The following is a 22,111-nucleotide window of genomic DNA, read 5'->3' on the forward strand; positions in this document are numbered from 1 at the left end:
CCACTGTACTCACATAAACTGATTTAAATATGTTTTTAGTATATTAATGGATCTTGAGAGAGGAAATGTCATTGCTCCCTATGTAGGCCTCACTGAGCCATCGGATTTCATCAAAAATATCTCAATTTGTGTTCTGAAGATTAATGAAGGTCTTACAGGTGTGGAACAGCATGAAGGTGAGTAATAAATGACATTATTTTCATTTTTTGGTGAACTAACCCTTTAAACTGAATATTTACCTATCTTTCGCACTTCTACAGAGTCATGCTGCTGATATCCATTACTGTCTGTAACGGTGACCTTATAGTTCCCAAAGTCTCCTTCTGCAACATCAGTGATCCGCAGAAGTGCATCTCCTTTCTCCAAAGATATTCTGCTTCCAGGAGCACCTGACAGTCTGATATTCTCCTTCCCTCTCTCTTGGTCCCACGTCACCATGTCTATCACGTCGTCTGGATCTTTCTCGAATGTGACTTCCAGAACAAGAGTTTGGCCAAGCGCAACATACAGAGGTCGTCCAGTCTTAAAGTGTACCGATATTGCTCCATGAAGACACACAGGCACTGATGACAGTTTTCCAGAAAGATTTAATGTTATTATATTATATAAAGGGTTTGCAAACTGACTGGTCACTATTTCTTTTATGTTTTCACCACTTTTAATGAGAAATGCATTCTCAGTAATTGTAATGCAGTTGTATTTATTTCCTGTTGATGCATAAATAGAATTTATTTTATTCAATAACACCAGACTCACTCAGAGTGACTGTGGTACACAGAATCCAAAGCAGTATCCATGACTCCATGACACCTGACAAATCATTAGAGAGACGGAAATTATTCCTGATTTAATCTTTCACTCAAAGTTTCATTCAGGTGAGACTGACTCGTTGGCCATCAGGTCTGAATAAACAATCTTACCTTGACTTTCGAAGTTTAAACTCCGTGTTTAATGTCTTTCTGTTGTACTGAGATCGCATTCGGCTACCCTTATTACCAAAAACAAAATGAGTTTTAACAGGCTACAATTTAGCGATCAGGCACAACGATAGAACCTGAGTTCATTACAACTATGGACTGAATAAAAATGAGAGATTAAAGTTGTTATATATAGACTCAATAAGTAGTTTTTTGTTTTCGTGTGTGGTTTCGCAACAGGTCGACGCGTCGCTTTCACTTTCTGAATTACATGCGGACGCCTCCCCTGACATCACAACACCTGAGAAACAGTGAAATAAGCGTATTTGTTAATGTTGAAAATAAAATAATGTAGAAATAAACACAATCGCTGTTTCGCCCCCGATTTACAAAAAGTTCTTTGATTTATTACTAGACCTACATAAAAATCACACCAGTTGAGCAGATGAAAGGAGAAGGCAAGCCGTTTTAGCATTAAATGCCCCTGGCTCTACTACTCCTAATTTAGTTTTCACTAGTCAAAATTACAATTCCAGATATCAATTCTGTAATTTTGACTACATTGTAAAAAATGAATGTGATTTTAACAGTGAAATATTGTAAAAATGCTACGGAAACAAATTGTAAATAGGTTAACAGTAAGTTCCCGTACTATATACAGGGAAAAAACTGTAAAAGCTCTTACCAGACATTTTATGTAATTTTCACAGTAAAATGCTGTAAATTTTACAATTTTTAGAAGTAAAAAATAACAAATCAATGTATAATTTACAGTCAAAAACTGTAAACTGATATTCCCACAATTCCCTGTGTGACACTCCACATTTGAAAGTATTTTGTTTAAAAAATCATGTTTCTTAATAGTTTTTGTTATCAGTTATGTACATTAGGGTTTTATATTACATCTTCTGTTGTTTAATGAATGTTTATTGCATTATGTAAGTGTTGTGGGTTACCATGATGGTGTTTTGCGTTTGCGTGAATGACTCTTTGCACCCTCTTTACATTAGTATATACTTCAGCTCGTGGAAAAGCTACTTGTGATAAACTCTGATTCTTCATGTGGCTTTCTCTTTTACCACCTGCATTATTATGGTGGTTGTCAGTATATGTTAAAGGTACAAAACAGATTTTAGTAGTAGTGTGCGTTGTTGAATTTACTTGTTTACATTCAAATTTTCTTGTTTGTAAATTACAGTTTTATACTGTAAAATTGACAGTTTGTTCTGTAAATGTGTTTACAGTTTTTCTGTATTTTTTACAAAATTATTCTGGCAACCACAGCTGCCAAAATTATTTTGTAAAAACTACGAAATATTTTTTACAGTGTAGTTGTAAGTGGATGCAAGATATCTACGTGATTATGACTAGTCATATTCTTCCAATTTTTTCTGATATTTACAAATTAGTTTTGACTAGTAGAGACTGCAATTAAAGATATCTATAATTTATTTTGTGCTAGGCATAATTCTATCTTGAGATATCTCAACTTACAGTTTTACTAGTGTTAATTAAAGGGTTAGTTCACTCCAAAATTAAAATTTTGTCATTATTTACTCAGATCTGCTTGGCTACAAACATTCCTCCAAATATCTTCATTTGTGTTCAGCAGAACAAATACATTTAAACAGGTTTGGAACAACTTGAGGGTGAGTAAATGATGACAGAATTTTTATTTTTGTGTGAACTATCCCTTTAAGAAGTGATTTCATGCATCCAAATAAAATCATATTCACATTTGAATCTGAATGAATTCACATTTCAGCATTTGAACAGCATCAGATAACACTTGCATTGATTTTATTTCCTGTTATCTAGTGCAAATACATTTTTAAGTCTGTAAGTGAACAAATACATTTTAGGGCCTCTGTATGAACTGTTGAAGCAACTTTACATTACTAACTCAAACATCAGTATTTGTAAATGCTTCAACAGCAGAATAATAAGAACAAGTGAGGTAGACTTCAGAAAAATGAACAGTACTGATATTCATTCTGCAAACAGAACAACTTCTGCTATCTCGAAGCATAGATCCATACAAAGCAACTTTATGTCTAGCTTCTTAAAGATTTAGCCAAACAAACAGTACGAGTCATTCTGTACAATGAACACAAGCATTATTCTGTTAAAATGAATCAAATCTACAGTTTATGACTGAACAACACAACTGCAGAAGAACAAGTAAATATTTTTCCCTGAGAACATTTTTTTTAAGAAAGTCACAACATAAATTCACAATTTTCAAGTACAGTAACAGTAAGTAAATAAAAGTTATAAAAGTTAAAAGGAGGAACAAAACAGATGATATGATTCCAATGATGTAGTGCAAGTAAAATAAATAATCACAAAATTATCAAAATAAAATGTTTATAAGTATATTGACATGTAAATAAATAAATAAAATGTTGTATGTGGATTCAGTCAGTCATGACCAACTTCTTTGGCTAGATGACGTCAAGTGTTTTGTATCTCTTCAGGAAAATAAACCTGAAATACAAAGTTTATGTGAAAAGGAAGTAAAGAGACTAAGGCTGGGCGATATAGCTAAAAAAATTATATCTAAATATATTATTCAGGCTTTCAACACTATTTGATGCATCTCAAAATTTAGATTTATTTAATCATTTTCATTCATGCAAATACTGAACTACTGTGTATATTTTGCTCATTTTAATATAAAAATGCCACACAGGAAACATTTTACAAATCGAAGAGTTTCAAATCGATTCACTCAAACACCATTTGTGATACTGAAGTTTACATCACTATTAAAACATCTTTGGCTTTAAGAGTCGTGAAACTAGTCTAATGACATGTTCACAACCTAATAAAAAGTGCATTTAAATGATCACAATATTTACAGATCTATTGTGAATATTCAATATAAAACAGATATAATGAGTAGAACAGATAAGAAGGTCTTACCCGGCCACACACAGTGCTACCGTAACTACAACTGCAAGTGCAATCAGTCCTGAACAACAGGGATTCCTAGATTCTGAGGAGAACAAACAACACTGAAACCAGCTGTAGACAAGCTGAAGCTGATATGTTATATGTATTATACTATTACTATAGTCGCCTTGAAATGATAGTTTGACAGTTTAGTTCTATGAGCTGGTATCAAATAGTGGTGAGGACAGTTTGCACAGATAAGCTGGCTGTGATGTAATGAAATAACCAAGTCTTTTCTCATGAATATGAATTATGAATATGCACAAATTTCGCAAAGGTTTTGATGAATAACAGCCCTTAAAAACATCACAATGCAAAAAAAAAAAAAAAAAAAATATTTTTTATACAAAATATTTCGTAACACTTTACACTCTTAAAAATAAAGGTTCTTTATTGGCATCGATGTTTCCATGGAGAACCTTTAACATCCATGGAAGCTTTCCATTCCAAAAAAGGTTCTTTATATTGAAAAAAGGTTTTTTAGATTATTAAAATGTTCTTCCGACTTAGAAAAAATAGTTCTTTTAAGAACTGTTCACTGAAAGGTTTGTTGGGGAACCAAGAATGGGTTTTCTATGGCATTCAAAAACTCCCTATTGGAAACTTTATTTTTAAAAGTTTCCTTTTGTTAACATTATTTAACTAAATTAGTTAAACTAACAATGAAAAATACTTTTATAAAAAGCATTTATGGTAACACCACAATAAGGTCTCTTTTGTTACAGGGGACATATAATGCCACTTTACAAGATGTAATATAAGTCTCTGGTGTCTCCAGAATGTGTCTGAGAAGTTTCAGCTCAAAATACCCCACAGATCATTTATTATAGCTTGTCAAATTTGCCCCTATTTGCGTGTGAGCAAAAACACGCCGTTTTTGTGTGTGTCCCTTTAAATGCAAATGAGCTGCTGCTCCCGGCCCCCTTTCCAGAAGAGGGTGGAGCTTTAACAGCTCGTGTTTCAGTTGCTCAACAACAACAAAGCTGGAGAATCTCACACAGCCAAAATGAGGATTGTCAGTAACAGTGTTCAGCCTTACATTGTTCAAACCGGAGTCGACACTGATGGAGAGACTCAGGAAGAAGTTACAACTTTTAGAATGAAACTGGACGTTTCTGAACGGTTAGTGGATAAATTTATGTAGTTGCTGTGGAGTTGATTCAACTCATCGACTAGCATGTGTCGTCATGTTAATCTTTTGTGCAAATCCAGTGTTGAATTGACCCTCGTTTGTGAAGCAGTCCGGCGTAAAATGACGGCATGTCAACAACACTCTACTACAACAACTCGTCCTCTTCTCTAAAGCAGCCCAACATGGCCTCACCCCCTTTGTTGTGTGTTCTCGGAGGCGGGGTTTATGTAAATTTTAGGGTTAGTGATGTCACCAACCTGGGAAGAAGCTCGTTGTAGTCCCTACCAGCCGTTTGTTGTAGTCCTTAAACTGTGAATTCTTTAAAAGAAAATATCTCCCTTAGCATTGAACGTTGAGCGTCGTAACTTTACTGATGTTGTTTATGATCAAACAGCAACATTACACACTGACTGAAGTTAAAAAAGTGAAATCATAACTAACCACCCCTTTAACATTAGTTAATGCATTAAAGGAACACTCCACTTTTTTTGAAAATAGGCTCATTTTCCAACTCCCCTAGAGTTAAACAGTTGAGTTTTACCGTTTTCGAATCCATTCAGCCGATCTCCGGGTCTGGCGGTACCACTTTTAGCATAGCTTAGCATAGTTCATTGAATCTGATTAGACCGTTAGCATCTCGCTCAAAAATGACCAAAGATTTTCAATATTTTCCTATTTAAAACTTGACTCTTCTGTAGTTACATCGTGTACTAAGACCGACCGATTTTCTAGGCCCATATGGCTAGGAACTATACTCTCATTCTGGTGTAATAATCAAAGAACTTTGCTGCCGTACCACATATTTACAGCATTTATAAATCTTTGTTAATGTTAGTAAAAATGTTCATATTGATGTTAGTTCAGAGTGCATTAACTCATTTTAACAGATACAACTTGACCTTAACATTAACTAAGATTAATGTAGTTAACTAATTTGAACAAATGTAAAGTGTTACCGCATTTATTAACCTTTATTTAAACGTTTATTAATGCATTAATAAAATAAAAAGTTGTATCTCTGTCACAATCGCCAGCTGGTGTGCCCAGGATATCCACCAGAGGGCAGTCCTTCATTCTTTTGTTATTTCGTCATGAACAGCATTTCCCATAACCCTTTGCCCAGACTCATTACGCTTCATTACTTTGACCTGTGTCTCATTACCTGGTTGCCTATTTAAGCCCTGTTTATTCAGTCATTCATTACAAAATCTTGTATGTGTCACAACTGCATTTCTGAGCGCTACTTTGCTGATCTTTTCAATGGTTTTGACCCTGTTGCCTGTTTTGTGCGCAAAAATAACGTTTTATGTGAGTTTTTGCACACAAAAAATTATTCTCTTTTAACAATGTTTTTACTACTTCTCTGGACCTTGAATGTGGTCATTATGTTGCTTTCTATGGGGGATAAAAAAAAAAACCTCTTGGATTTCATCAAAAATATCTTAATTTGTGTTCCGAAGATGAATGAAGGGTGTGGAACGACATGAGGGTGAGTAATTAATGACAGAAATTTCATTTTTGGTTGAACTAACCCTTTAACTAATGGGATCTTATTGTAAAGTGTTATAATTTTTCTTTACCGTTTGGAACTTGATGCATATCAAAAGATCAGATTTGATGCATCAAAACTAATTCTAGACACCATAAAACCATCCAGTCCTACACTACGGGTGATTTGAAGACATGAGGGACATCACATTAACTACCCAGATATTTACCCATAAACATAAATGCCATACGTTCTTGACATTGAACAATACCTTTTGGTTCTTCTTCATAATGTGTTGTGAACCGTGTCCCCAGGCTGCTCTTGATGACGCAGGTATAGTTAACTCCCTTAACCTGAGAGATATCGAGTCTACTGCCACCTCCTAACAGTGCGGTTTGATTGGTTACTGCAACTCCATCAACCAGCCATGAAAACTGAGGGCTGTCCCACTGCGCCATGTCATGCTTATCCACCACACACTCCAGCACAAGTGCAATCGACGCTTTTGGAGGTTCCTCTGAAAAGGGAGAAAGAAGTATGTATAAGAGAAAAAAACTTGTTCAGCTAGTTTTTGTGCGTGCGTGTTGACGACATGCTGCCTTTGAACTTAAATATAGCTGTGCATGACAAGAAACTATTCAAAACAGCTCGTGCATAGGTCAGTCAGATAATTTCCATAGTTAAACTGAAACTATGGTCATATTTACCTATCTTTCGCACTTCTACAGAGTCATGCTGCTGATATCCATTACTGTCTGTAACGGTGACCTTATAGTTCCCAAAGTCTCCTTCTGCAACATCAGTGATCCGCAGAAGTGTATCTCCTTTCTCCAAAGATATTCTGCTTCCAGGAGCACCTGACAGTCTGATATTCTCCTTCCCTCTCTCTCGGTCCCACGTCACCATGTCTATCACGTCGTCTGGATTTTTCTTGAATGTGACTTCCAGAACAAGAGTTTGGCCAAGCGCAACATACAGAGGTCGTCCGGTCTTAAAGTGTACCGATATTGCTCCATGAAGAGACACAGGCACTGATGACAGTTATTGAAAAGAATTAGTACGTTTTATTACATATAATAGGGTTTGGAAACTAACTGGTCCCTATGATTTTACCACTTTTAATGAGAAATGCATACAATTGGAGTAGTTTTAGGAGGTAATTGTTTCACTCTTCCAAACTTACAATAATGAAAAAGCCTTATTTCATGTCCAAGCATTGGAAAATCATTTAGAAATTGATTTTGTCACTCCAAAGGACTCAATAATTGGTGAAAAAATATTATTTTTTAAAAGCAATTTTTGAAAATGCATTCTAATATTTATATTTAATGATGTATTTTAACAATTTTGATTAGATTTATGTTTGTGCATAAGACTACTGTTCTTTGCTGCCCAGAAAGGTGATTCAAAAACAGAGATTAGACTTGTCTTTTAAGTAATAATATTACATGCCCAAGCAGGTTTTATTGGTTTAACTCGTTTCTGAACCAGTTAATATTTGACCAGACTCACTCAGAATGACTGTGGTGGTACACAGAATCCAAACCAGCATCCAAGATCCCATGACACCTGAAAAATCATTAGAGGGACTGGAATTATTTCTGCCTTTCTTTTTTCCCTGAATAGCTCCTTCCCTCAAAGTCTGTTTCATTCAGGTGAGACTGACTCGTTGGCCATCAGGTCTAAATAAACAATCTTACCTTGACTTTCGAAGCTTAAACTCCGTGTTCACTGCCTTTCTGTTGTACTGAGATCGTATTGCACTGATTACCAGAGACGAAATGAGTTTTTAGGAAAACTACTGTCCTCCTGTCCGTAGGTAAGAGCGAGACATAGATCAATCAAAACCACGCCCACGATAAACGTCAATTGACGTTAGTTGTATGATTTAAAAGCTTTTATTGAAATACTATTAAACTTTTGTTCTATCGAAGATACAATAGTTGATTTAATGATGAATATACTAGAACATATATTGTAGCTAAGACGAATATACTAAAACGTAAATTGTAATAATGAAGAAAGTTTTTTTGTAATGACAAATAAGTAGAAAAACATCCTTGGTCAAGAGGTCATTTTTAAAATATGTGCAAATTTGAATCGGAGACTTTTTTTTTTTTTTTTTTTTTTTTTTTTTTAAATGAACTAAATTTATTAGATTTCTAACGTATATTTTTCCTTCGAACGTTGATTGACAGAGTGGTTTAGTCCAGTGGTTTCCAACCTTTTTTTCCAGGAGACCCCTATTTTAACAATCACTCAATATTTACAACAGCGCATAAAAATGTGATCTGAGTTTCACAAATAAAACCCGCAGACAGGCTGAATGAAAATATAAATTCACTCTCCGTCAGTAGTTGGGGCAATAGAGCCGTTTCCCCGGTAACCCCATAAACCTTAAACTTATAAACACTACGCGCAGTGTTGCCAAGTCCGCGGAATTTGGCTACTTTTACACAGTTGCCGCGGGTTGTTTTTCATGATATTTAGCCCCTGAATGGTGAATTTTACCAGGGGAACCCCGCGGATTTTACCCCCTGGAACTTGATTTTTACCGGGGGACCCCCCTGAAACCCATTGGGCTAATTTTGAGTAGCAATTGGGCGGGTTTTGTTGTGAAAACCTGGCAACCCTGACTACGCGTTACACAGAGGGATGATGAAAAGAAAATCTCATCAAGGCAGTCAGTTCCCTTCAGAGATCCATTCATAAAATTCATATAATTTCCCTCAGAACTCGGTTGTAAAACCTCACTTCTTTCCGCCATTTTTTTTCAAACGAAATTAACTTGCATGCTGTATCTGCGTGAGTGCTTTCTTTGCTTAATACTGAGTATTTAAATCCTGGCAATCAAATACGGTTTTAATGATAATTAAAATATTAAACTGTAATACTAACCGTCGGAAATTGCATCGTGGTTTATTGTCAAACTGGTAACCGTTTCCTCACTAACCCTCAAACTACAGTGAGCTTTGGGACCCCTCATAAATCTTTAGCGACCCCCATGTTGGGAAACACTGGTTTAGTCCATCAGGTTAGGACACGAGACATCGTGTGTTTTTATTTTATTTTTTTTTTAATTTTATTTTTTTTATGTAGCAATAAATTAAATAACTTTTTGTAAATCAGTCGGGGGCGAAACCTCTCGACATTATTTTCTACATTAGCAAAGGCGTTTATTTCACTCTTTCTCAGGTGTTGATGCCTGAGGGGAGGCGGGGTCAGGTAATTCAGGAAGTGAAAGCGACGCGTCGTTCTGTTGCCGAAACTACACACGGATTTGAAAGACACGAAAATGAAAACCAAACGAAGACTGCTTAGTGAGTCTATATAACAGCTTTAACTTCACATTTTAATGCTATAATAATCGCAGGCTCTATCATTGTGCTTGAGCACTGAATTGTAGCTTGTTGTTGTTAAAGCAATCCCTTATATCAGACAATGATTGATGTCAGTATCTCTTTTAATTTGACAGAATGTCTCTTATTATGATTAATATGCTTTAATGTGTGATTGAATGAAACATCTGGAAACTAATTTAATGTTTTTGCTCAGGCCCTCCAGACTGACATGAACATACTGCTGCATCCTGTTGTGGTTTTCACATTGATAAGTGAGTTTTGTCTCTTCACGATTGTCAGATGTGATTCTGTAGAAGATACAAACGTGCATTTTACAGTACTGTCTAAATTAGATAACAACAACAACAACAATATACTTCACTTGTAGAGCACTTTATTGCACTTTTTTTTTTTTTTTTTTTTTTTTTTTTTTTTTCCACTTAAAATATATTTAATTTATATACATCAACATCAAATAGACATCTCTGTGATGCGTTTGTGCTATCAGGGTACTTACTAAGTATTTATATTATAAAACCTCAGCATAAACAAATGCAACTTGTAATGGATAACTGATGCAAAATTAATAATAATAATAATAATTTGCCTAGAGGTATCAGTACAAACTGTTTTAATATAAAAACAATTTGTTCATATAATAACCAATACCTCAGGGTTAAAAATTTCTGGATTATCAGGCGATCACTTCAAAACACTGATGCAGAAATTCGCAGACAGATGCAATACATATTTTAAATGTCTGACCTTGACGTACATGTACTGTAGTTTGTGTCACACCTAGTTGAGTTCCTGTTTTACAGCATTCTGCATTTTGTTTATGCTCTTTGACATGCATCATTTGCGTCTCTTCATGCCACACCTATCTGAAGGTGTTTCTTTCAGATGCTTTTGCATTTTTACTGCTGTCTGTCTGTCTTTGCGTTAGTATTGTGTGGTTGAAGAACACTCCATTGGATGCCACAACCGTTGGTAATGTTACGAACTACACCTGTGTTTACTCTACAAGGACATCTGTGTGAACTTGAGGAGAACTGACTTCATACATTGAATTAAAATCAGTTTAACCCTTATGCACTGTTCGTGCGGTTTGGTGTCTCCAGAGACCCCAGGCAACAAAATGATATTTTGTAAATTTTTAAACAAATGTAATTTTACTCAGTTTGTTTTCTAAAAATTACATAAATTATATATATATTTTTTAAAATGGGTTTTTATACAAAAACATATGTGTCTTTTATAAACTGAATTTTACATAAAAATATTTCTAACTTTCATTCATGGGGATAATGGATAATTTGACATGGTTTAGTATAAGATTTTTGCCCATCTTTTGGAAAATGCAGTTTTAAAAGTAAAAAAAAAAAGAAAGATCACTTTAACCAGTAGATGGCTGCAGAGCTATTACTATTTGCTTTTTGACTACCTGAAAGACATCTTTTCACAAGTTTTTCCAGTTTGATTCATATTTACATATTATTAAGTCACAATTATAACAATAAAAATGACTTTTTGTCAAAGTTCAGCATTTTTTTTTGTACAAAACAAAAAAACATTTTCAATAATGTTACATTATGATTAGAATCAAACCTGAACAAGATGTTACAAAGAGAAAAATTTGAGTCTTTAGAGTTCATCATTTATTTCAAACATCTGTTTTTCATATAATTCTACAAATTTAATATACACTTCTGTTACTAAATAAACAGAACAAAAATTAACAGAAATGAACAGTTATATTACAATACATATTGAGTACAAATACATGACATGAACATCAAAAAAACAATGAATTGAACAGCAAGAACAAATGAGTAAATAAAGGACATGGATTCTGTGTGTGTGTGAGCATGATCATTTTGCATTTTGGATGTTTTAAAGCGTGCCACTTCATTTCCGTCTGTGTGTGTTCTGCGTTGTTTCTGATTTTGAGGATGAATTTTTTGTTAATTTTCTAAGCAGGGTCTCGGCACGAGTGAATTTCTTTTCACACTAACGTAACAGATATCATTCCAATTTATTTTATTTGTAGATCTAGAAAGTGTTGACAACTGTACAAAATCTCATGCCATTTGGACAAAGAACATATTTCATATATACAGGTGCTGGTCATATAATTAGAATATCATCAAAAAGTTGATTTTTCACTAATTCCATTCAAAAAGTGAAACTTGTATATTATATTCATTCATTACACACAGACTGATATATTTCAAATGTTTATTTCTTTTAATGTTGATGATTATAACTGACAACTAAGGAAAATCCCAAATTCAGTATCTCAGAAAATTAGAATATTGTGAAAAGGTTCAATATTGAAGACACCTGGTGCCACACTCTAATCAGCTAATTAACTCAAAACACCTGCAAAGGCCTTTAAATGGTCTCTCAGTCTAGTTCTGTAGGCTACACAATCATGGGGAAGACTGCTGACTTGACAGTTGTCCAAAAGACGACCACTGACACCTTGCACAAGGAGGGCAAGACACAAAAGGTCATTGCAAAAGAGGCTGGCTGTTCACAGAGCTCTGTGTCCAAGCACATTAATAGAGAGGCGAAGGGAAGGAAAAGATGTGGTAGAAAAAAGTGTACAAGCAATAGGGATAACCGCACCCTGGAGAGGATTGTGAAACAAAACCCATTCAAAAATGTGGGGGAGATTCACAAAGAGTGGACTGCAGCTGGAGTCAATGCTTCAAGAACCACTACGCACAGACGTATGCAAGACATGGGTTTCAGCTGTCGTGTCAAGCCACTCTTGAACAACAGACAGCGTCAGAAGCGTCTCGCCTGGGCTAAAGACAAAAAGGACTGGACTGCTGCTGAGTGGTCCAAAGTTATGTTCTCTGATGAAAGTAAATTTTGCATTTCCTTTGGAAATCAGGGTCCCAGAGTCTGGAGGAAGAGAGGAGAGGCACACAATCCACGTTGCTTGAGGTCCGGTGTAAAGTTTCCACAGTCAGTGATGGTTTGGGGTGCCATGTCATCTGCTGGTGTTGGTCCACTGTGTTTTCTGAGGTCCAAGGTCAACGCAGCCGTACACCAGGAAGTTTTAGAGCACTTCATGCTTCCTGCTGCTGACCAACTTTATGGAGATGCAGATTTCATTTTCCAACAGGACTTGGCACCTGCACACAGTGTCAAAGCTACCAGTACCTGGTTTAAGGACCATGGTATCCCTGTTCTTAATTGGCCAGCAAACTTGCCTGACCTTAACCCCATAGAAAATCTATGGGGTATTGTGAAGAGGAAGATGCGATATGCCAGACCCAACAATGCAGAAGAGCTGAAGGCCACTATCAGAGCAACCTGGGCTCTTATAACACCTGAGCAGTGCCACAGACTGATCGACTCCATGCCACGCCGCATTGCTGCAGTAATTCAGGCAAAAGGAGCCCCAACTAAGTATTGAGTGCTGTACATGCTCATACTTTTCATGTTCATACTTTTCAGTTGGGCAAGATTTCTAAAAATCCTTTCTTTGTATTGGTCTTAAGTAATATTCTAATTTTCTGAGATACTGAATTTGGGATTTTCCTTAGTTGTCAGTTATAATCATCAAAATTAAAAGAAATAAGCATTTGAAATATATCAGTGTGTAATGAATGAATATAATATACAAGTTTCACTTTTTGAATGGAATTAGTGAAATAAATCAACTTTTTTATGATAATCTAATTATATGACCAGCACCTGTATGTACATGACGGCATTTAAAATCATATTTGCATTAAAATAAAAATCTTTTCTTCATCATTGAGCAAACGTGAAGAAAAGATGCGGCATTTGAACAGCATCAGATAACACTTCTTTATATAATGCAAATTAAGTCTGTAAGTGAACCAATACTTTTGGCCTCTGTATGAACTGTTGAAGTAGCTTTCACTAACTTACCCTACTAACTCTCCATAGGTTTGCCTTTGGCCGCTGTGTGTCTGGACCCTGTTCCAGTTCAGTTTGAGAAGACACCTGTGTTGGTGGCATCAGGGAAAGATGCCATCTTTACAGTGCAGACTGTGTCTGATGTGTCCCTTATCAGATGGACTGATAGTGGAGGGACTACACTGGCGATGTGGGTAAACAGTAATCCTGTTGTAATGCCCATCCCGCAGTATCAGGGCAGAATGTCTGTCACTGCCACTCAGCTCAAAATCACTAACAGCCAGCTCCGTGATTCTGGAAACTACAGCGTCTCTGTCGAACCCTCTTCTACCACAGGACTCGGTGTGAACACCCGTTCAGTGCAGCTCAAGGTGTTTGGTATGATGCTATACATGACCACAATGCTGAATGAAAAGAATAGTTAATGCACTGTGAAATAACATGAACAAACAATGAGCTCTAAAATATTTTTATTAACTAACATTAACAAAGATTAATAAATACTGTAACAAATGTATTGCTCATTGTTAGTTAATACATTAATGTTAACAAATGAGAACTTTGTTGCCAAATTTTCTTTACATTGTTTACCCACCTTGTTATGGAAGTTTATTTCCACCACAAAATAAAGGTAACTACAACTTTTTATTTCACAATTCAGATTTTTCTTCTCAATTGCGAGATAAAGTTGAAATTACCTTTTTTATTTTTTTTATTCTGTGGCAGAAACAAATAGCAGAATTATGAAATGTAAACTCAGAAATCTGAGGAAAAAAGTCAGATTTGTGAGATGTTAACTCAGAATTCCGAGAAAAAAAAAAAAAAATCTTAAATTGCGAGATGTAAACTCAAAATTCCGAGAGAACAAAAGTCAGAATTGCAAGATATAAACTTAGAATTCCGAAAGAGAGAGCCAGAATTGTGAGATGTAAACTCAGAATTCCGAAAGTCAATATTGTGAGAAACTCACAATTCCAAGAGAACAAAAGACAGAATTGTGAAATGTAAACTCAGAATTCTGAGAGAAAAAGCCAGAATTTCGAGATGTAAACTTAGAATTCCGAGGAAAAAAGGCAGAATTGCAAGAATAAACAAACAAGGAAAACATAAACAAGCTTCCATACCCTGTCCTTGTTTTCCATCTTCAGATGCTGTGAACGGAGTGAGTTTGTCTCTGCCTGCTCTGCCTCTGGAAGGTGGGAATGTGTCGCTGAGTTGCAGCTGGTCTGCAGGTTCAGAGGTCAGCGTGGTTTGGGGTAAAGGAGGCGCCGCACTGTCCTCCGACACCCGCATTACTATTAGCGCTGGATCTCTGATCATCAAGTCAGCCAGAAGAGATGATGCAGGGGAGTATACATGCACCGTCAGCAACGCCGTCAGTGCCCAAACAGCCAAGGCCACCCTCAGTGTGTACTGTGAGTCAATTAATGTTGTCACTGTTGCAGAAACTAGTCACCTTTTGGTGAATTTCTCTATTCTGAATTTCACAGTAACTGTATACATTACAGTTTTCGGCTGGAAATGCAACTCCAAATTGGTATATGGTGTTTTTGGATAATCTAGACAATATTTGAAGGCCCCCCAGATATATCCAGTACTTCTGCTTATTTTCAAACTGCTCTACTTAAAGAAACAAAATATTAAATTAATTTAATAGAATTACTCATACGGTGATACAAGATTTAGGTCATACTGACCAGCTTTACAGCCTTTTGAGGTCATGGTAAATTGTCATTAAGCATTTTAATCTTAACATTGTTGGTTCATCAGATGGTCCAGATGCCCCACAGTTAACTAAGACCTCAAGTGAGTGTGTTGGGGGTGGAGATGCAACAGTGGGGCAGACGGTGCGTCTCACCTGTACGTCTACCTCTCTACCTCCTGCCTCCTTCTCATGGGAACTTAACGGCCAGCCGGTGACCGCCGGCCAATCAGGGAGTGGCGTGCTGAATCTGCAGATCTTCTCCACCAATCAGAGTGGCACGTATACCTGCATCGCACGGAATGACATCACAGGAGGGGCATTAAAGCAGCAGATAGACCTGGCTATTGTGGGTGAGTTAATGGCTCTCTATGGCACTAGAGTGACGGATGCATCTGTCAGTTCATTCTTTGGCCTGACATTCATTTTCTTGACCAGAGAGGGAGTAATCAGCTACAGGATTGATAAACTCATGTGTCACCATACTGGAAGGAGTCATAATTTCCATCCGCCTACATTTCTTTGCAGGATACTTTGTCCTATTTGCTCCATTATTTATGTTTTTTTTTTTTTTTTTTTTTTTTTTTTTTCTTTCTTTCCCCTTTATGCCCTGGCTCCATTTATGTCTTCTGTTCATTTATGCTTGCTAATCTTCAAATGTAAAAATCATGTTCTCACCCTCCTGCTTCACAGGTACGTGTCTCAGTATAGGGGCCGTAGCAGGGATTGTTGTTGCCTGTATTGTTGCACTAATCATAATTATTGTGGTCATTATTGTGCTCCTGCGACAAAGAAACGGTATGTCCCTCCTAAATGCTTCTGTCTGCTCTTTTGCTTTATGACGCTAAAGGCTCTGACATGCTCATATGCTCATATTCACAGTTGATCGGAGACTTAGAGATGCTATTGGACTTCAGAAGACAAACCAGAATGAAGGCACCACAGTAAGACAGTGCCACTTTCTCCTATTGTGTTCTGTGTAATGTAGATTAATACCTCTTAGGGCTGTCAAAAAAAAAAAAAAAAAAAAAAAAAAATGTTTTTAAACTATATATATATATATATATATATATATATAATTTTTTTTTTTTTTTAATTATATTTATAAATTATATATTGAATATGTATTGAAAACAAAGTTAAAATGAATCAATATAATCTAAGTAATACTCAACAACATTTGCATACATATATTTTACTAAAAGATTTTGATGCAAGAACATTGCACACAGATATTGCAAACTTTTTTTTTTTTTTACAGATGACAAACAAATCGAGTTTTGAATTGATTAAAATTGACAGTTTCTGAACTGATTCACGTCAATGAATAAACTTACCAAATCTAGCACCGTTTTTGCTTCTTAAGATGGTATTACAACATCTTTATATTAACTCTTTCATACTCTCTAGTAAAATGTCTTTTAGAAAACCTAATGGCCACATAAAAGTACCTTGTAATCATTGCAGAGTTCATGATGCTGCCCAGCCTTTAACATCTCTTTCAATAATACCTCTTTTTCAGATTGCAAACAGAGCTCTTGTCAATGAAAACCACCCTGATCCAACATTACACAACTCACTGCCACAGAACTTCACTGCCATTCCCAATAACAACAATGGGAACATCAACACAATGCCACAAAACATTCCCAGCAGCTCCAACCCACTTCATCATAATGGCCATCTGAACACAGATGTATTTCAGCACAACTTTAATACACTCCCAGACAATGGGCATCAAAACAATTCATATCCAAACAATGACCCTCAGAGGTCATTCCCACAGCCTGTCCAGCACAATCCTAATATTCTCATACAAACGGGTAGTTCTCAGCCTGGTGCACTTGCCCATACAGTTCATGTAAATCTCAACACATTGCCACGTACTGACCAGCTGAACAACGCACAACCTCAAATGGTGCATGTCAACTTGAACACATACCCTCCAGAAGCAAACCAGCCAAGTCAGGCAAACCGGCAACATGCAGACCAGAGAGAAAGTGCACTACATAGTCAACATACGAACGCCAACCATCAAAATCTTTCTCAGACAGGTTTCTTGAACTCTGAGTCTTTGAGTTTGGGTAATCAAACACAGGCAATGCTCAATAATGCTTCAACAAATAGATCTCGCCAACCCAACAGCCTAGTTGAAACGGGCCGCTCGCACCCTACCAACCAAACCAATGCAAATCGCCGAACTGTTAACTCACAATCATCAGCAGAGGAGCGGACTCGACATTCAAATCCTGTTCGGAACAACAACCAATTAAATGACACGGGCACCAGCACACACCTCCAGCAGATGCCTTGGGACCGTTTGCAGGGAACGCCGGCGTACCCCAATCGCGAAGTTGACAGCTCGGACAGCAGTGGATCCTCGGATTTGCAGCCTAGATCTCCACAAAGAAATGCACAGCGGGGTCGTTCTGGTCGGAGATCCCGGGAGATTGAACCTGCGAGCAGGACAATTCAAGCTCCTTCTGCTTCCCAAAGAGGAGACCTCCAAAGACCAATCGCTCCCAACATGCTCAACCAATCTCAAATGAACCCAGATGTGCAGAGGCCAGTGTTACAACAGAGCATCAGCACACAGCCGCAAATACAGACTACAGTACCTCATATCCAAACCTCTCAAGGTCAGAATCCAATCCATATTGGTCCAACTTTGGGAACAACTACATCTCAAAGACATCCTCAGACACAAACTGCCACGAGACCACATCAAACCGTGGCTCAACCATCAATTCCTCTTACTCAGGCTGCACTACAACGACACACCGCCCAGACCGATAACCCTTTCACCAACCAGATCCAGCAGGTTCAAGCTGCGCTGCAGAACCCTGGACCTTCTCAACCCATCCAGCAGCTCAACAAAGCAGGTCAGAGGCCTCCTACTCCACCTCCGGTGTTGAGGCCGGCCGAGTTCCAGACTCTTCCACGTGAACGCGTGCAACAGGCGCGTAACATCCAGCCTGTGAAAGTGCAACCTAGACACAGACCTCCTAACATGCAAAGACAGACTCAAGTGTGGCATACGAGCCCTCAACGATTGCCAGGAATGCATCCCATGCATGGACACCCAACGCACATGCAACAGGTTAGTAACTTTAAATGAGTGAATGCACAAGTTTGTCATGATCCTTGGGTGCTACAGTGTAAAAAAATATGATCAATAAGTCATGGCAACATGTTTTTCCATATTTAAATGTGTTTCTAGGAGTGAATTACAGTGTAAAGCATGCCATTTCCTGTTGCCAGCAGGTGGCGCTATGACTAACTGAATGTTGGCATTTAGATGTCTTTAGGCCAGGACTCTAATAAAACATGTGAAGTTTGGGGCAGGTTGGGCATTGTATGCCCGAGTTACAACAGCTTCCTCTTTCATGGTGAAACATCAGATTCTGTCAGGCCACCACAGGCACACCCTTCAACGAGAACTCAAGATCTTCACAATGAAACGTCGCAAAGGCCGTTAGATTAGACTGGCCAAATATGATGTTGATCTGATTAATGCTCTAGGAGGAGTTTGTTAAAGTACAACGTCTGGAAATGGCAAAAACTGTAAAAATTTTGCATAGAAAATTCAAAATATCTCTCTTCCTGTTGGGTTTCCAGATTTTGGACCTAGGGATTTTTTTGTAGGTATTGGGCTGTTACATGTCTACCGAATTTCATACCTGTACGTGAAACGTAGCGCGAAGGGCGCTTGATTGAAATTTTGTAGGTGGTGCTATCGAGCCATTTTGCCACACCTAATTCTGAAACCGTAAATTTTCACCACTTCTGACACGTGTGCAAAGTTTCATGAGTTTTTGAGCATGTTTAGGCCCTCAAAAATACAATTAATTTTGGAGAAGAATAATTGACAGAGCAATTACAATAGGGTCCGTACACCACCGGTGGTCAGGCCCTAATAATCTGTATTGTATAAAGTGCTGTTTAAATAAATGTGACATGATCCATGTTTTAGTGACGCTCTGTTCCAAAACCCAGTCAGCGTATGATGTAAAAGTTCAAAATGCTTTGTATTATTATTCAACCTCCTAAGATATCTTGTTTTGGCCACATTCCTTCATGGTATTCCACAGGGACCCCGTTTGTCAGTATTGAAAACGTTGAACGTGACTGACCGGTAGTGAATGTCTCGGTTACTGTCATAACCCTCATTCCCTGACGGAGGGAACAGAGACGTGATGTCCCTCCTGCCACAACCTTGAACTACCTGCAGAATGGCTGGGACATCGTCTTGCCTCCTCAGCATAAACCTGAATGAGTGGATGTGTGCCGCCATCTTATGTACCCATATGTATGGGGGGAATATGTACGCAAATCCCACTCGCCAAATCCATTAGCCTGTTTTTCTACAATTCAGAGGTGATTGGGGCTCCCAAGTGTGACCCCATTTGTCAGTATCGACATAACGTCTCCATTCCCTCCATCAGGGAATGAAGGTTACAAAAGTAACTGAGACATTCATTGTCAGCTCATGTTAACTATAATGTAGTTAACTAATGTTTACCAATGAGATCTTTGTGGTTGGTAAATTCCCCTACGCATATGACTTGGTTAAACGAGGTGTCCCCCAACACCTCCAATATTATCCTCAGGTGACTCCAACTACATCGGTAACCCCTCACACCTAAGAATGGCTACTCTGACTACATCAGGTAAACACAGATGTCTGAGACTAGAAATGCTAGTATTGTGACCACATAAGATGCCTAATAATAGCCACTCTGACTACATCGGTATCCCTGGACGCCTAAGAGCCTCACTCTGAAATGGACGATGCCTTGCCCCCTATGAACACTATCACTTGGGAATAAAGGTCTCTAGTGTTCCACTAACCTACATTATTTTCTTTAATATGATTGTTTCTTCTTATGTATAATTCTCTGTTACTAGGTAAAAGTAGATTTGGGTTGAGCTTGTTTCTAGGGTCAAAACTCCTGCCTTTAAGTCTCTAGTATGCCTAGTTAGACCTTGATAGGTGGTTCAGGTGTGTTTAATTGGGGTTGGAGCTAAACTCTGCAGGACAGTGGCCCTCCAGGGCCAAGTTTGGACACCACTGCTCTAAGCTAAGAGCTATAGTTGAACTCTAAACAGCAATGTTGGATGCTGTTAAGTACGGTGACTGCTAGGGGACATGTTCAGTTCATTTATGCCAAGTTTACACTACAGGACTTTAAAAGTCAGCAGATCGCTGTGCTGTTCAGACTACATGACTTGCTGTGGAGTCTTTAAGTCGACGTAAATGATCTGCAACAGCGGGTTACACACTACACGAGCTGACAACAACTCTGTCACCCAACGAATTTATTTGAAAATGGACATTGGGAAGAAATTTGATTAAATTTACAATTAAATTTAATTAAAATTAAATGAACCCTTTCACACATAAGTTTAAAATATTCTGCATGACCTCCCAGAGTTAAGGCCATCATTATAACGATTCCTTTGTTTCCATGATGCCGCGTCATTGTCACGTGACACACCTCGGCCTAACTGTATGACAGATGTATAGCTTTTCTCACCGTGTCATCAACTATCTGATATTCCGATTCTCATATATTTGCAAGTGAGTGTTTTGTCATTTAAAAAAAATTCATTATGATCTTGATCTTAATCTATAACGTGAGATGGGCGCCGCCTTGTTTGTTTGCGCATCAGTTCAGAGAGTCCTGTCATTTACAGGCTACATCACGTGAATTCATCCATTTGTACCGAAATGCATGTGGCCGGTGAACTGGGAGAAGAATAGAGTGAGCTTTATAGTTACTTAGACAATGTGTATCTGATATGAATAAACGTCTGCAAATTATATTTGAATGGATTATTGCTGCTTCCATAGACATCAGTGTATATTTCATTGGCTGTAGTTCGTCGCAACACGTGACACCACAGGATATCGAGTCGGCCGACAGCTCCAGATATTTAGTATGCTAGATATTTGTCTGGTGTCAGCGAGCCTCTTTGTGTCGTTGAGTAGTTCACACACAAAGATTGGCGAGCACCGATCACCCGCTGATTTTTTTTTTTTTTTTTTTTTTTTTTTTTCCCCTGATCACAGCCCAACCTGTTGGCGAGCTCGTTAACTTGCAAATCAGGCTTAAAATCCTGTAGTGTAAACTTGGCATTAGTTTTGTCGTGGCCGCAACTTATTAGCCGGGAACGTGATATGACAAAATTAAGTGAACCAAACATGTCCCCTCCCGGTCACCGTAGTTGAGCATCCCTTGGTATCAGGTATCCTTGTTTGCTTATTGCAGGCAGCATCTGAAGAAGCACCTCAAGACTTTTTATACTACTTTTTGGGAAATTCCAACTTCATATTATTCATCAATTGATCAATGCCCTGTATAATCCAGTCTTCCTGTTGTAGGAGTATCAGTCTTTGCAACTCGTCCTTCATAAGCCGGATGTCCTTGCTCTGTCGCTTATGTTGTTGTCTCCTTCTAGCATTCTTCCTCTTATTCTCTGAAGTCTTTGTCTGGCTCATCTCTGCTTGAGGTTTCCACATACTCTCTTCTTGTTAACTCTTGTGGTTGGTTACAAAAGCATCAAACTCAAGAACATAACTTTTACAATTGTTGCTTTGTTATCTTATAACAAAGGAAGAACTGCAGTTAGTTAATTTCATAATCATTCAAGCATATAACTTGAAAGCCGCAT

General features: G+C 37.6%; 1 protein-coding gene and 1 long non-coding RNA gene across 13 annotated transcripts in view; one reads left to right on the plus strand and one right to left on the minus strand.

Moving 5' to 3' along the window:
* The window catches only part of LOC127496968 (uncharacterized), a 31,553-nt gene extending 23,212 nt beyond the window's left edge, over nucleotides 1–8,341 (minus strand). For 3 of the 9 annotated variants that reach the window (XR_007925403.1, XR_007925407.1, XR_007925404.1), the window contains exons 1-8: nucleotides 8,194–8,341; nucleotides 8,006–8,062; nucleotides 7,201–7,524; nucleotides 6,765–7,010; nucleotides 3,843–3,915; nucleotides 921–3,404; nucleotides 757–810; nucleotides 240–563 (exon numbers count right to left, since the gene is read on the minus strand). This is a non-coding gene — a long non-coding RNA (uncharacterized LOC127496968). The remainder of the gene's footprint in view (nucleotides 1–239; nucleotides 564–756; nucleotides 811–920; nucleotides 3,405–3,842; nucleotides 3,916–6,764; nucleotides 7,011–7,200; nucleotides 7,525–8,005; nucleotides 8,063–8,193) is intronic. The other 6 variants (XR_007925410.1, XR_007925411.1, XR_007925409.1 and 3 more) reach the window with 5 other exon arrangements.
* A 701-nt stretch (nucleotides 8,342–9,042) lies between these two features.
* si:dkeyp-97a10.3 (carcinoembryonic antigen-related cell adhesion molecule 6) overlaps nucleotides 9,043–22,111 on the plus strand; it is a 46,996-nt gene continuing 33,927 nt past the window's right edge. The window contains exons 1-8 of one of the 4 annotated variants that reach the window (XM_051864983.1): nucleotides 9,043–9,813; nucleotides 10,049–10,106; nucleotides 13,765–14,112; nucleotides 14,883–15,149; nucleotides 15,505–15,789; nucleotides 16,130–16,234; nucleotides 16,319–16,380; nucleotides 16,959–18,536. In XM_051864983.1, the coding sequence (XP_051720943.1) occupies nucleotides 10,064–10,106; nucleotides 13,765–14,112; nucleotides 14,883–15,149; nucleotides 15,505–15,789; nucleotides 16,130–16,234; nucleotides 16,319–16,380; nucleotides 16,959–18,536 (2,688 nt within the window). In that variant the 5' untranslated portion in view covers nucleotides 9,043–9,813; nucleotides 10,049–10,063. Of the gene's footprint in view, nucleotides 9,814–10,048; nucleotides 10,107–13,764; nucleotides 14,113–14,882; nucleotides 15,150–15,504; nucleotides 15,790–16,129; nucleotides 16,381–16,958; nucleotides 18,537–22,111 lie in introns of all 4 variants that reach the window. The other 3 variants (XM_051864984.1, XM_051864985.1, XM_051864986.1) reach the window with 3 other exon arrangements.

Source organism: Ctenopharyngodon idella, chromosome 16 (genome assembly GCF_019924925.1).
Source record: "Ctenopharyngodon idella isolate HZGC_01 chromosome 16, HZGC01, whole genome shotgun sequence".
In the NCBI taxonomy this organism is placed as follows: Eukaryota; Metazoa; Chordata; class Actinopteri; order Cypriniformes; family Xenocyprididae; genus Ctenopharyngodon; species Ctenopharyngodon idella.